At 38.9% G+C, this 16,712-nt stretch overlaps 1 protein-coding gene across 1 annotated transcript in view; it reads right to left on the bottom strand.

Annotated features, from left to right (window-relative positions):
* Positions 1-16,424, bottom strand: part of LOC127639564 (fibrillin-2-like) — an 80,134-nt gene extending 63,710 nt beyond the window's left edge. Inside the window, exons 1-6 of the mRNA XM_052121640.1 lie at positions 16,342-16,424; positions 14,295-14,584; positions 9,231-9,313; positions 8,465-8,563; positions 1,490-1,585; positions 740-835 (exon numbers count right to left, since the gene is read on the bottom strand). Of these exons, the coding sequence (XP_051977600.1) occupies positions 740-835; positions 1,490-1,585; positions 8,465-8,563; positions 9,231-9,313; positions 14,295-14,455 (535 nt within the window). The 5' untranslated portion in view covers positions 14,456-14,584; positions 16,342-16,424. The remainder of the gene's footprint in view (positions 1-739; positions 836-1,489; positions 1,586-8,464; positions 8,564-9,230; positions 9,314-14,294; positions 14,585-16,341) is intronic.
* Positions 16,425-16,712: the final 288 nt, after the last annotated feature.

Below are 16,712 nucleotides of genomic sequence, written 5' to 3'. Positions count from 1 at the left end.
TTCAGACGGCCTAATGGGAACGGTGTCTTCACAGTCCTCTTAGTCTGTCTGTTAGGATTTCACCTCTGATAGAGTGTATTGGCACCAGCAAGGAAGGCTGCTCAATTTTTTTTACCAAGATTAAATCCAAAAAATTTTCTTGTGTCCACAATGTTAACTGTAACATTCATTTCAAACTTGAAGCTAGGAAAAGCACATTTTTAAGCATGCCTCAATGCTGAGGTACATTACTCTCCCGGAGCGTATCTGGGTCACGCCATTGCATGAACCCAACGTGTGGTATTAAACACGGTAAACAAACCTCACATCTTTCACAAAAATATTTAAAAAGCTGAAAACTTTCATCTTCTCCATAGCTCTCAAATCTCATTTGCGCTTGTTTATGTTCAAATATGGCATCAATAATCACGATTCCATCCAAGTTACGAAGTTCATTCATGCACAAATCTGGAATACTGCAAAACCAATTTGCGAATGAAACACCCTTTCATCCCATGTGTTTGAAATTGGCACAAAATACATATGAAAATGGAAGTTGAAACTTGATGTTTGCTAGCGTTCATTTGTAGCCAATCATTTTAAAGCACTTCAGAATAACTAGAGCACGTTTGATACGCTATGCAATAATATTGATTCAATTCTCAGAGCCAGTTATGTATTCACATGCCTTATATTCCTTCAAGAGTCCAACAACACTATGATAAATGAGGGGAAATTTGGAGAAATCACAGTAGCTTACCTCTCTCGCACTGAGGCCCAGTAAAACCGTAGACGCAGGCGCATCTGTTTGGCCCGATACAACGACCACCATTTTGACATCCGGTCTCACACACAGCTGCGGAAAGTGAAATTGGTCAAATGTAAGAGTTTATTATGTTTTTACTGCAAACAAAATCTTACATTATTAATGAGTGTTTTTCTAGCTTATTTTCTAGTAAAAATGTTCAACCTTAAAACAAGAAATTTTGCATTTATTAGGCAATTTGCTTCTTTTGCGGCATCTTTATATATTTACTAGAAAATAAGAAGAAAATACTATGTTCAATAACGCTCATTTCAAGTTTTCCAGTAAAGATAAGACAAATTTACCTGAGAAGCCAAATTGCACAAGATATTAAGAGTAAATTTTCTTCAGAAAATGTATCTTTTCTAACTTTCTAACGGCTTGTAGTTAAATTAGCAAGAAGTCGCTTAAGCCAAACGTTTTTGAGATCTTGTTTTGTTGTGTCTGACAGCGGGGTCATGAACAGTGACCTTTAATGATTCAAGAGAGGCCTGCAGGTCATTGGATGTTGTCCTTGGCTTTTTAGTGACTTCCTGGATGAGTCGTCGTTGTGCTCTTGGAGGAATTTTGGAAGGTCGGCCACTTCTGGGAAGGTTCACTACTGTGTCGAGTTTTCTCCATTTGGAGATAATGGCTCTCATTGTGGTCTGTGTGTAAGTGTGTGTTTGTATGAATGAAAGCTCTGAAAATGAATTATATACTCACGCTGTCCACAGTGAGTTCCTGTGTAGCCCTTTTGACACGCGCAGGCGTCTTCATTACAAACTCCTCCGTTCATACATCTGACGCTGCAGGACTGGACTGTACAACAAAGAAGAGACAGGTGATTACAAACTGTACAAGGGGGCGTTCAGTCTGAAAGCATTCTTATGCAAAAAGCAGTGCTTTGAAAAGTATTTGCCCCTTTCCTGATTTCTTCTATTTTTGTGTATTTCTCATACTAAATTGATTTAGATCTTCAAACGAGATATAAAACAAAGACAACCTGAAAAATGCAGTTTTCATATATATATATATATTAGTGCAATAGTCATAGGCACATAAGATGTTTCACAACAATATTTGTCTTATGATGGTTATTTATATCTTCAGCTTTAGTGTGGCAATAGGAAATATAAATGCTAGACTCCCAAACATTCCTTCTGCAAATAGAAACATTAGAATAGAAGAACAGGGAGCCCTGCTGCAACAGATGTCACGGCCCCCACAGAGCGCCCCACTGAACATCGAGTCAGTCTGGGATTACAGAAAGAGACCGAAACAATTGAGACAGTCTAAATAGATGGAAGATCTGTGATGAATTCTCAAAGAAGCTTGAAACATCCTGTCTGCCAACAACCAAGAATAACTATGTCCAGGTGTAAGTAGGAGAATTGGGGCTTTTCTAAGGTGGTCACACTGAATATTGATTTAGCTTTTTACGTTTACTGCACTTTGCATGACATTAAGTGATAAATGAAAACTATTTATGTTATTATTTTTAAAGACATTCTCACTATGCAACATTTTTAACCAGTTCCTAAAACTGTGTGTGTATATATATATATATATATATATATATATATATATATATATATATATATATTATTGAAGTAAAAAAGTTATCCAACACCTATATCACCCATGTGATAAACTAACTGCACCTTAAACTTAATAGCTGGTTGTGGCACCTTTAGCATCAACAGATAACTGGAGGTCATACTTTCACAACACTGTGGTGGGATTTTGGCCCACTCTTCTTAGCAGAACTGCTTTAGTTCAGCCACATTGGAGGTTTTCGAACATGAACTGCCCATTTAAGGTCCTGCCACAACATCTCAGTCAGGTTTAAGTCAGGACTTTGACTAGGTCACGCCAAAACTTTCATTTGGCTTCTTTTGAGCCTTTCAGAGGTGGACGTCCTATGCTTTGGATCATTGTCTTGCTGCATAATCCAGTTGCGCTTGAGCTTCAACTCACGGACTGATGACGGGACGTTCTCCTTTAGGATTTTCTGGTAGAGAGCAGAATTCATGTTTCCATCAATTATTGCAAGTCGCCCTGAAGCAGCAAAGCATCCCGACACCATCACACGACCACCACCATGCTTGACCGTAGGTATGATGTTCTTTATGTGGTATTCTGTGTTTGATGTACGCCAAATGTAACGGGACCCCTGTCTTCCAAACAGTCCCACTTTCGACTCATCAGTCCACAGAACATTCTCCCAAAGCTTTGAGGATCATCAAGGTGTGTTTTGGCGAACTTCAGATGAGCATTAATGTTCTTCTGGGTTAGCAGTGGTTGTCTCCTCGCCACTCTTCCATGGATGCCATTTTTGCCCAGTGTGTTTCTGACAGTGGGGTCATGAACAGTGACCTTCATTGATGCGAGAGACGACAGCAGTTCATTGGATGTTGTCCTTGGCATTTTTATGACTTCCTGGATGAGTCATCACTGTGCTCTTGAAGGAATATTGGAAGTTCGGCCACTTCTGGGATGGTTCACTACTGTGTCGAGTGTTCTCCATTTGGAGATAATGGCTCTCTTTAGAGTCCCAGGACAACAGTAATAATAGCTTTGTAACCCTCCCCAGACTGATGTATTTCAGTCACCATTTTCCTCATCATTTCTGGAACTTCTTTCGACCTTGGCATAGTGTGCTACTACACGAGACCTTTTAGCCAACTTCACATGTGTTGATTTGATTGAACAGGTCTGGCAGTAATCAGGCATGGGTCCAGCTGAACCCCATTATAAATGCAGTTTCATAGATTTGGGGATTTAGTAACTAAAGGGGCAAATACTTTTTCACACAGGCCCAATTGATAATGGATAACTTTTTGGCTTCAATAAATACCATTATATTTTAAAAACTGTATTTAGTTTTTACTCGGATTGCCTTTGTCTTATGTTAGATTTCGTTTGAAACAATTTGGTACGAGATATACACCAAAACAGAAGAAATCAGGATGGGGGCAAATACATTTTCACAACAATGTAGAACAAAATGCAGGTGTCTTGAAACACGCTTTTAAAAGTCAACGCTAAAAGAACAGCGAGACGTGGCGCAGCAGTCAAAGACATCCATCTAGTGCATGTTTACACCCAATAACAATTGGAAAAACAGCGCAGACAGACTACGATGACACACGCACCTCAATCATCTCTGATCGGACTCTTGCATCACGTTTTTTTAAATAAGATTAATGTTCCCCATCTGTCACATTAAAGCATTCCAGACTGAATCTGTCTAAACAAAGGCGTTGCGCCACATCATTTCAGCCAAAAACGTAATTCATACGATTACTCATTTACTCGATTACAAAGAAATGTGAATTTATAGCAGTTCCTCCTTTATTGCCTTACAGGTTGAATAGAGTTCATAGATAAAAGTTGTGAATAAAAACATTGTGATTTTCATCAGGTTTTCACATCACACAAGAGATCAAACGTGACTACTTTTTTTGTTTTGTTTTTGGTGATGGCATGCTTTCAACAGTGCAACCTGTAAGCGTTCAAGTACAGCTCGTGTTTTCCTACAGCACAGGAAATGACCTCACTGGCTAGACCTGCTGATGGCCCCCTACAGGTGGAGGAGGGGTGCGCTCTGGCGTGCTGACCCATGCAAAGAGAGCTGCATGTGCTGCAACACACACACTAACGCACACACAAAACAGGGCTCCCAGAGGCTCCCATCCCACAATGCACCTCTGTGTGCAGCAGTCACATCTGTCAGTTTTTTACGAGCTACACTGAAGGCAGGAAGCATGAGAGAAGTCGAGAAACAGAGCTTCTTTGTGGCTGTCGCGCTTTAGTGTCTTAGCATGGGGAATCATTGGCTGTCATTGGCTAGTTAATTGCAGAGACGTCGTGCAGTTTAAGAGAAAGTATGTAGCAAGAAGTGCATATTTGCATTATGTTCCCTGCAAAACTGTTTGTTCTTACCAGAAGCGAGTCTCTGTTAAGCTCTAATGAGCAAGCGAGTGTGTGCATCCGCGTCAATCAAACTGATCGCAATGGAGAAAAGAAGCGCAATCGAACACTTGGCGTCTGTGTACAGGACATGTGATGCAAATTCCGGCCTCAGCAGAGAGCACGAGCACTAAAGACGTGCGGCCCAATTATTCTAACTGTGTGTACTCTGAAAGTACAGTATGCACGTGCGCCTGGAATATTTTGCACTAATAAGTGGGACCACAAGGTGGCGACATTGAGAATAGAGTCGTTGTTGTCACGAAGAAGAGCTAGATGCAATCGCTGCTAAACAACAGGAGATTATGGTGGAAACAACAGTGGATGCGCATGTCAAGAACATGTGGGAAGAGATCAGAAGATACCTGCATTTGAATAACTCAAGTCTGAAAGACTATAAAGACATCTTTATGCGTCTAAACTTATGATGAGGAGAATTTTTAAAGAATACTTAAAAAAGTTAGCGTTTAAGCATTCGCGTCAAAACTGAAGTGTACTTTGGGATTAAATAGAGCCGTTCACACTGAACATGTTTTTATGTGCACTGCCCCCCCCCCATGTAAACATGCTCTAGACGAACGTATTTCACCATTGCGCCACATATTGTTTTTTTGGCGTTCTGTGCAGAGCACCAAAATGTTTTAGCCGTTTATCATGTTAGCACTTAAGCCTGGCCAGGTTGGTTAAACTGGTCTGTTTTGATCATTTTAGAGGGGTTTTGGGTAGCTAAACACCAGTTTTGCCAGACCGGGAGATGATCTACAGTACATCTTAAACCTGCTAAGATTAGCAAACCACCTTAGGCTGGTTTATGCTGGTTGTTTCAGCAGGGATTGCCTGACGGGTGTGGTTTTGTTTCCTGTGTTGATGTATTTCCTATTGGAACAGGATGTTTGGGTGGGACATATTGAAGGGGTCGTCTCGTTTTTTGAAAAAAAGAAAGAAAAGAAAACGTTAGTTTTGTCAATAGTTTTGTAATCCCTTTTTTTTTTTTTTTAAACGTTACGTCACAGCTATGATTTGCTAGGACTGGAAAAAATATCTATTTGTATCTTATTTTCAAATTAAAATAAATAAATGACGAAGCAGAATGGTATTATTATATCAAGTCTTGTTTTCAGAGAAATCGATCAAAAATGTGTGGGGTTCATGCTTAATAGAAGAAAAAAGTATTTGCCAATGGGGAAAGAAACATGAACTTGTAAATAAAAACTTAAAATAAATATTATTTTTTTTAGAAAGCATAAACATTATTACATTTAAGGTGCGTTTACACGACAACAATGTAATAAAAACGGAAACGTTTTTCCTTCGCGTTTTTGAAAAGTTTCGCGTACAGACGACAACGTTGTCAAAACGATCCCCGTTCACACAGATCTGCGAAAACGACTAAAAGCAATGTATTATGCATGCCAGGCCAGTAGTTGGCGATGTCACTTTGTAAAGAAACGATACGCGCCTGCGCACATTAGCATTCTTCCACAGGGCGGTGAATACAAACAATGAAGATGGCAAAAGAATCGAGCAATTGTGTCTGGACAGACGATGAGGTTACTTTATTACTACAAGTGACCCTGGACTATAAAGCACGCCACCTATTTAAGGACTCCAACTGGTGGTTTCATGTTGGTCTGTTTGCCCTGGAGGTAAGGACGAAGTTCTCAAAGTTCACGCCTATAGACTGAAAACGTAATATGCGTGAGTAAAACTATGTTTACACGGAGATGATAACAGCATCGTTTTCAAAAACTTGCACTTTGAAACCCGTTTTCAAAAGGCCCCAAAACGTCATTGTCGTGTAAACGGACAGCCAAAACGCATTCAAAGGTTTTCCATTTTTAGTTAAAAATGTTGTCGCGTAAACTTAGTTTGCTTTCTCTAAAAACAAGACTCAATATCTTTTTGCTATGTTTGGTTTCTCAAGTAAATTTACTGTATTTACTTATTTTAAAAATGTTTCGATATTTTTACTGGAAAACAAGACAAAAATACTCCATAAGAAAATGCTTTTTTACTTGCTCGTCGGTTGCAGGAGGGACATTTATATAATTATAATTATATATTGTATAGGCCAAAAGTTAATTTTGTCAACTTTTGAAGAATAATGGCATAGTGATGGCTTTAAAGCAAAAAGACTAAAATCCCAAATAAAAGCTGTTTCACAACCATTCATATAAATCCAGGGATTCGATTTATATAAATAAAGATGTATTATAGTTAGACACTATTGAGCGGGTGGAACAAGGGCTTAGCGTTATCTCTAGTGCAGCTACAAAATGTTGGATGCTAATGGTTAAAATCTGTGTGGCTGCTTGTTATTTATGGAGTAATTGCAGATTCGTGGCTGACTCATAAAAGCGGCTGCTCCCAACCACTGTAGGCGGTACATGGTCAAGTGGGCAAAATGACAGAATTACAGATCTCCCAAATCCCATGCGGCCGCCAAAACAAGTGTATGTGTGCCGTTCACTTTCAAACACTCAAAACTGGCAGCAGAATTAGATGGTCAATTTCTCATTGGTGAGTAAATTGACTGGTTTTACAGCTTACGAGACCAAACCCTATGGTTAGTTATCATTGGTTTTATTTGTGCATGACCGCATATTCCGGGAATTCGGTGAGAAGCGGCTAGACGGGGCTGGCACAGAGCGCATGTAGTAATAGAAACTTACACTAATGTTAAACAACCTCATCCAGGAATTACCTACAGCCATTACTCTTCTGCAATCTAAACAAAATCAATCAAAACCTTCTCGAAGTCTGTCATAGAAAACAACACTTTGCTGGGTTTCGTCAGTGTTTCAGATGGTTTCAAATTTAGCACATCTCAACAGAAAACGCTCAAACCTTGACATCAACTAATGATTCAATGAACGAAACACTATATGTTGTTGGAGAAATTTCACGGCAGTATATCTGCACAGTTTCACCTCTCAACTGAAAGAACTTTTAACCTAATAAATCGTTGAACATGTCAAAGGAACGTTCAAATCTATGATTAAGTCCTTGAATGTAGGCAGAGTAGAGAAAAGTAAAAATAAAAACACATTTACTGTTGGATCTGTAGCCTAATGGCTGGCACACATGCTCCAAAATGTTCTCAGAGTCTGATTTCATAATTTTCATTTTTACATTTAGCTTCTCAAGTAACTGTATTTTGTATTAAGACTTGTTTTAAGGGAATATATCTCTAATTAAATAGATTTTTTTAATTATTTTTTCAAAATGTATTTCAAACAAAATTTTGTGAGTGAATAAAAAACATATCTTGTTTTAAGGAAGTTTAAATATTCTTTTTGGTAAACAAGACAATGTAGCTCGCTCCTTTTTTGCATATTTACCCCATCTGTTCCCCTTCATTTCTAGCCTTATCTCTACTCTACGCAATGAGATAACCATGTACTATGAAAGTAGAGGTTGAAAGATGCCGATATAGAAGGTGGTGGGACTCTTAATTTGAAATTAAGAAATGATTAATTAAAGAAAATCTATCAGCGTAGATTTCTGACGATAATCAATAGTTCCAAAAAGCAACTATCGGCACCAATTAATCGGTAAAACCGATATATATCGGTCTACCTCTATAAGAAAGCCCATCAAAGTCAATCCAATATCAATGGTTACAACTTGTCAGTCAGGCCAAAGGGATCCCTGCTTATATTGGTACATTGGCAGAAAGTTTGCAATAATTGTGGGATGCAAAGAGATTGAAATGAATTAACTCACCTGAGGCCGCACCACAGCTGGGGGCAAGATGACCACTGGAGCAGGTACACATGTTGGGCCTGGAGCAAAAGCCATCTCCACACGAGTTCCTACAGATTGCTGGAGCGAGAAACATGTTCATGAGAAGTTTTTGACAAAGACATTACACAAACAGAACTTTTAATAAGTTATCTACACCTTTCTGGACCCCTTTCATAGACTGTTAAGATGCAATTCCACCTTAATTTAGCAGCGTAAGTCTTGCAAACATTGCATTTTTAATTGCTATTGGACTTTCTTTGTTCTTTCATGCAAAATTGAATTATAACTGGATGCCATTCGCTAATGCAATGTGATGTAGTAGGTCATGTGACAACAATGTACTTTTGTTGCATGGAGCATACTGTTTCTCATATAACGTTTATTAAATGTGCAGTATGCAGTACATAATATGCAATGCAGTACACAATTCCATTCTGAACATAGCCTGTTTCTCAAATCTGTTGGTGGGCATTTCCTCCATCTTCCTGTACTATGCTGTCAACTCTTGAGGGGGTTGTGGTTAATGGTTTGTGGTGGTAACATAAAGATCATAGGGGTCAAACCCCAGAAGGGCCATTCATATTTCAATTTGTGAGCTATCCCTTTAACCACAGGGTAAACCCTAACTCTGTATTAAGTGCACAGTAAGTTACTTTGGATAAGTAAGCATTTGCTAATTAACATCCTCAGCCCCCTACTTTAAAAACAAAAGCTGCTTGCGTCACATGATATTGGAGATACTCACGAACTATACACTGGTTTCCTCCAGGGAGTGTTTTCCATCCTGGACAACAATAGGAATGGAAGCGTGAGCCACATACATTGGGCCTGAAATGGAGAAAAAAAGGTTTTCTCAGACACATACAGCAGAATTACATTTCTACAGTCTCAAAGACCTTGTGACCTTTGAGAAGAAGAAGTATGTATTGCACATACAGTGCAATACATACAATGGCCCCAACGTACTTTATACATTGCTCCAGGGAACAACTGAGAAAAGAGTGTGTTTATTTTGAGAAGGACTATAACTAAATTTCCTGAAACAGAAATATTTACCATAGCCACTCTTACGTTCCCAAACGTACTTATCCATGAGCTGTTTTTTTGGCTCCGATTCTACTTTCTCGTCAACTGTGAGAGTTACTCCTGAGGAATGAGGTTGTCTTATTCTTGATATTTGTGAGATTAATTATACGGCTAAGCACAATGTTTAACTTTCTCCTCTTGAGTACTGTTTCTCACAAGCAAGCCCTGTAGCATGTTTTGGGGGCCACTGTTTAGTGTATATGTCTTGATCCAGGACGACAGTTGAACCATTCAAACAAGCGTCCATGATGGATTTCCAGACTGTGATTGGTTCTCACTGGTCAATGACAGTTAAGAGGCAAAATGTCATCTTTCTAACAAGCCCTGATGGTATCTGTCAAACCTGAACTCTCGCCGCACAAACACTTTTATTTAAATCATCAACAAGTTAAGCTTGCTGTAAATGGAGCTTTAAAAAAAAAAAAAACACAAGGTACATCTGTCTTTCTACACACATGCATACATTCCTTTCCTCTACAAGTCAAGACGTTTACGAATGTCAGTCACCTGGGGACAACCAGCTGTAGTTTAAATTGTTAGATGGATTTAAAACGGTAATACCAGACAACACAACTGCTAAGAGTAAAGATAACTGGAAGGCAAGAGAGAGTGGAGGCAGATAAAGGGCTAGATGTTGGAGAATGGAAAGGGAAAATGCTGGAAAAAGGGCAAGAATCGGTGGGAGGTAAAGAAAACAAGTGGAAGTGAAAAGGTTGGGGGAGTGGGCCGTTTAAAGCAGTGAAAATAAGGCCAGAAAATGATATAGTATAAGTAACATGGAACCAGAGAGAGTCTTCTTTCTTAAGAAGAGACTTGAGCAGCCTGAACAGCTTAAAAATCTTGAACTCCTAGAGAATGAGTTGAAGATGCCACGATGGATCCTATTGGACCCTTCTTTAAACAAATCTCTTTTTTCACCCAAAATGTTTTAATTATGGGTGAACTATTTAGTTTTACCAGGAAGTTTAGTTTACTACTACTCCATAAAAATATAGGAACTCAGTATCATAAATGCAAACCAGCACCTCAATTGTAAAAGAGAGATCTGCTACAAGGCAAATACCTGGGAAGACCATGTGACACCTTCTAAATGGATGGACTAATTCACGTCACTATACTAGGTCAAATTTGCTTACATTTACAAGAGCGAACAGGCCTCAGGCAAGGGACAGCATCCTCTGCCAAAGATCTTAGGATAAACCAAGTCAACTTTACATTTAATGGGGGAGGTCCACTAAAGACCCCTTGCTAATTGAATTCCAGTCCAAGGCAAAAGGTCAGGAAATTAGGACGTGCTTTGACGGTCTGTGGCCAGTTTGTGGTGAGGTCATAAAAACTGAAGAGGAGCTCTCATGAAGGCTTGGGAGCTATCTAGACCAAGGCTAACAGTCCTAAAGAGGGGTAAAGGTCAGTTCAGATTCATTTGTTTGCAGCCCCCAGGATTGCTGTTGCTGAGAGCCAGTAAGCTCAATGCACGCTAATATTAAGTTTATAAAGATCCTATGTGTACTTCTCTAGATCTCAAAGGCTTTTCCATTTCCAACTTGGCCTGTTTCAATCAGCTAATACTAATGAACCAAAATCACATTACCATCTAGACAATACCAACTTTAAATGCAATGACAAAGAGGAGACGGGGATCATTCTTGCATGTTCTTGCAAGTCGATTTTAGGGGGCTGCACATGTATGTGGCATTGACTGCCCTAAAGGGTATCACAAAAATCGCTTACGGTTAACAAAATAGTACACTTTTAAAGGCTGGCGCACCTGACTGTTCCCAAGAACTGCCAGAACACAGGAATTAAGTATACTTTGGTCTGAAGGCATTTCCATGTCCAGCTTGGCCTGTTTAAAGTAGATGACCCTAATGAACTCATATCACACTGCTGTCTAGACCATACAAATGTTCAATGCAATGACAAAGAAAGACCCTCCATATGATTTCACGCTATTGCATGAGTCCTTGTGGAAATGTTGTGTTCTCGTAAAGATTGTTTCACATGACAATTCTAGTTCTATAGCAACTAATGGGAATGACGATGAGTGACAGAAAGTAATTAGCAATTGTGTTTTTTCTTGTTCAGAACAACATGACAATGAGTCCATTTGATATGTTGATAAGAATTTCTGGGCATGCTATTTTGCACACATAAGGATACACTTATCAGATCTGTGTCTTCCTTTTCAATTATGGATTGAATCATTGCAGTATGTTTATCTCTTTTAGTGGGGTCCCTCTGACATGAGATATTAAAGTTGGCCCCATATCTAGATGCCACATACATTTTGCTAAATATTTTTTTCTTGTTTTGAACTTAAAAATGTGTTTCCACAATCCCTGACTCCACAACAAAAGCTTGTTCAGGCATCGAGTCAGGCCCTTTGGTATCCAATAAAGATTGTTTTCTTTTTGACTGGCATGTGCTTTCAGCTGTTCAAGGAATACAGTTCCAAGACAAAGAGCTCACTCTCTCTGGGGAAAAAACATCAAGCGTTCTGGACGAGCTGGAGTCCATCTTTGGAGTCGAGTGGAACTGACATTGCCTTGGAGGCATGTTGAGCAAATGAAAACGGTTCCCTGCTTTGAGAACCCTGGCCAAGCCAGCAAGCTAAACTTATTAAAACATCTACCCTGAGTATTTAGCTGGCACTATACTCTGTGGAACTCGTCAGAATCCGCTTGGCATCGATAAACATGGACCACAAAATCATATTCTCACCCTAAGACCACTGCTTTTACAGCAGTCTCCCAGACTTTACCTTTATTTAAGGGGCCCCAACTGCAAAGCCATCAGACTCCTACAACGTGACAGACAAATTATGCTTAGCGAGGAAAGCCAGTAAGCTCCAAATCACCAACTGCAGCTCTCTTAAATCAGCTGACCCAGGATAATGCAGCTTGATTGGTCAACGGTAGATCAAATGTCCAAGATTTTGATGAATTTGATAATGAGATTGTCGCTCAGTTTCTTCCAGCATATATACACATTAAACTGACCACATCTGGCCAAGTCATAGTTTTCATATACTGAGATTGGAGCCTTACTATGCAAAAACCCACTGTAGTTTGATTATAACTGCACATGTAAACATACGTATAGTAAGAAGAAATTCCTATAAAGATGTATGTTACAGAAAAATATGTTGCCTACGCAAGTCAGTAGCATTTCTGCGCCAGACCTTCTTTTCTTTGTTTACTGAGATGACGTAAGCATGCAAAGCTGAATGACAGAAGCCTGAAATTTCCAGCCAAATTGAATCCAACTGCTCTAAATGTAAAATCATAATTATAGGTTTAACATAGTGACTCGGGGTACAGCAAGAACACGGTTTTGAAGACAAATTTTTAATGTGCTGGCTCAATAATGGTATTTTGGTATTTATAATGGAATATCAAACAAGTAATCCTCCACAGCGCACCTTTAAGATTAGCATCTTGTCTTGAAAAGTGAAATGTTGGATGGAAATAATCTGGAAACTGTGCAAGTATTGAAAGTCTTGGATGCCATTGGGTCAGTCCATGTTTTGCATGGACCCTTAAAAGTTTTGAAGCCACATGGTGGGTCACATACTCTCACTTTAGCTGGAAAATGGGCCAAAATGTCAATTAGCTCGCCTCCGTGTGGGATTCAGGTCAAGTCAAATTGGTTTCACTTCTGGCACTGGTGAACATGTACAGACAGGCCCTATTGTATCTGAAGTCCACTATCAACTGGACCACTAAAGACAGTGCTAATCCAACTGACTCTAAAGTGTTTGTTTGACCTGTCTTGATTTGATTCAGACCTTAATTGAAAAACAAAAACCCTTTTTTGCGTTGATGTATCTAATCTTGATTTAATATGGTTCCATGTATTGAAATGCTCTTTCTCACCTGCGGATTGCAAACAAACATCCATTGTTGCAGTAATCAGAATACCTCATTTCCTGTTGCACTTTGCAGGGGTAGTTATAAGCAAGTACAGATGAGAGGATGATTAGAATAACTGATTCAAACGAATGAGGACAGCAAAGCACAAAACAGCCATTGTTTTCTGAAAAATGAGAAAATTACAAAGCTCTGGCTTTGTGAACACAAATGCCAACCCCAAGTTTGAAAGGCACTGGAGGGCTTGGAAAAATAGCCTATCCATCATGCAATCCTTATGTGTACTCTTTTAATATATTTCAAAGGATAGTTAAGCCAAAAAATAAAAACTTTGGATCAAAAATCACCATGTATTCTTCTGAGATATAAACACAAGTAAAATTTACAATGACAAAGCTCTTGAAACACTCTTGTTGTCATTACCAACACACTGAGGCATTTCAGCACTTAAAATTCCTTCACAGCCGATTCACACACATTTGATAAACATTTTCTCAGCTGGCTCCACCACATATGTTCCTTTTTTAGGGAACAATCATGCATTCAACCTGGACAGCAGTTTGGCTTCAACCCAAACAGAGCAAGCGGTAGTAACCGCAGATTTCTACATCAGCAAATTGATGCACTCAGTATGCTGATTTTGGATTTGAATTGTATCGTCTAGACACCAGTTCAAGCTTTGAAGGCAAAATATCCCAATCCTCAGAATAAAACATACTGTACTTCGGGCAATAAAAGTTAAGTTATACCCATGTTGTTGCCTCTTATGGTTAAACCGTTAGCATTTTCACTTCAAGGATGGAACTGACAGAAAACAGGGGCAGGATGCAGCTAAAAATAAAAAAAAATCTTACCCCCTGAGGGACTCCTGGCCTCGCCGACGGACCCTCGGTTGGACCTCCCCCTCAGGTTTTCCAGTGAATCGGCTGGCCTGGATGTCTCCATAGCCTTGTGCCTGCACCGAGTAGACTGCAGCCCACCAAAGCACCACCTTGGCCAGCTTCCACGCTCCCATTGGGCCCTGCAGTGCGACTCCTGAAGCCCCAGTTAAATGTACCTCACCCGTAATAAAACTGTTCCCTTCCAATGAGCTCTTCAGATGCGATCTTCAAGTGAGTGATTCAAGAGCACTCCAGACTGAAGGCTGTAATTGAGTTACCAGAAGACAAAATGCTTACTATGTGCCTTTTGTGTTCATCGATTTTGGTTACTTCTTTCCATTAATTTTACAACTTAATCTATTTGTGAAGCTATGGAATTTTCAACTATTCCTTTAATGTAATAACAAATGCATTACCACATAAATTTTGCCATTATATTGCCTGCAGTCAATGATGGAGTTCTTTATAAACTGTAGTATTATTCCAGGCAAACCGTTTGGCTTTTTAAATGCCAGCCCACACCCGTTTACAGGCCCACTTAGACTGGATTAGTGTGCTTTCACTCTTGGCCAGAACTGGACTCCTGGTTCTGTCCTCAACTGGCTCATTAAAAATAAGATTTTAAACTAAAAAACATGTAACGTGTAACCTATTTGATACACAGTATGGTCGAAAAGTCTGGGACCACTAGTGAAAACCCTTATATTTGTTGAATATGTCTTCATTGTACACAAATGAATGTTTACAACCCAGATAGCACACATACATCTCCGAGATGTCTGTTTAAGAGTGTTTCAACTGGACATCGTCACATTCTAATTAACATCTGATAAACTTCTTAAATTGATCACCTTTACAAACACCTCAAAGACATCTGCTGAATCCAAGAGGAAAAGTCTTATAGATGTGTTGCAGATGAGCAAATTCAGCCAATAATAATAATAATGATATTAATAATAACAATATGTGATGTAGGTGTAAAAAATGAGGAAATATATGAAAATGTTTAAAATGTCTAAAACTAGTTGTTTACTTCAGTTTCAATGGAAGGGGGACTACACACATAAAAAAAAGTCTACAGTACATTGGCTTGAATACACAGTAAGTCACGTTTTTTAAATAAATGACATTATTGTATTACATAAAAGGGGGTTGCCTAGTTGGTTTAATGAGAATATAGTTCAAATGAGTTGGTTAAATTACAGACCATATATGATGACAGAACTGGTTAAGTCAGAGAAGGACAGTTTGAGGAGTTTTCAAGGGGGCGGGTCTAACCACTGCGCGAACAAAAGGAAAAATATACATTCACGAGCAACAACAATCATCGTTCGATTGTATTCCCGCGAATTCCTTCGCCCGTTATTTATGACGTCAGGCATATTGTGACATTCTTTAATTGTGATTTTAAAAATCATGTGAGCCTTTTCTTTGTGAGGAGAAGAAATTAAATATGGTGAGGAGAAAAGGTTTGGTGAGGTAAACGCGTACAGACGCCAACAGGTTTCGCCTCACGACAGATTTCACAATTAATTTCGCTCACTTAATCAAATATTCCGGGGGTAATTTACGCGTTTTAGTACTTAAATGCGTTTAACAACTGTAAAAGTCACATCTCTTTAAACGCTAAATTTTTTCATGTCTTTAAACTTTACATTTTTAAATATTAAATGTTAAATTTAAATGATATAAATGTCTTTAAACTTAAAATTATTTTCAGACTTAATATTGTACCAGACTAATAGTTGTATTTATGTTTTATATGCGTTTGCCGGTCAACAGATTGTAAACCGGTTGACTTCGCTAGTGACTTTTTTCTCTCTTTCAAATGAAATGTTACAATGTAGCTAATTTTATAACTGCCCTTAAATTCGATCTTTTAACAAATATATATATATATATATATATATATATATATATATATATATATATATATCGACCGTGCAAATTGCGAGCGCTGCGTTAAAAATGAATGCAAGTAAATCATGCCGAAATAATAAGGGTATTGGAGCAGACATACCTCAGATGTGTCGGAATTGCTGGAGGAGTCCGTTATTGTCACGGGATATATTCCCCTGAATGGAAAACTGCACTGAAGCCCTTATGAGAAAAAGAGAAAAGTAAGTTAAATATCCTGATAGGTCGAGGGGAGGTGCGTTTGTTGAAGAAAGGAGGGCGTTTGAACCCATTCACCGTCCCCCAAAACCCTGCAAGTATAAGCCATCATTTACTGGAATTTAAAGACTCACTGAAAGGAAAAGGAAAATTGAGACGTTTTCCCTTTTTTTTATTCCAAATGTGGAAACAGTTTTATTGTTCATGATTAATTGATTTGGTCATGGTTGAGAAAGGTAGTATGACCATGAGAAGGCAATACAACCATGTGCCGGC

This window comes from Xyrauchen texanus, chromosome 48 (assembly GCF_025860055.1).
Source record: "Xyrauchen texanus isolate HMW12.3.18 chromosome 48, RBS_HiC_50CHRs, whole genome shotgun sequence".
NCBI lineage: Eukaryota > Metazoa > Chordata > Actinopteri > Cypriniformes > Catostomidae > Xyrauchen > Xyrauchen texanus.
This window is presented reverse-complemented; position numbering and strand designations above follow the sequence as displayed.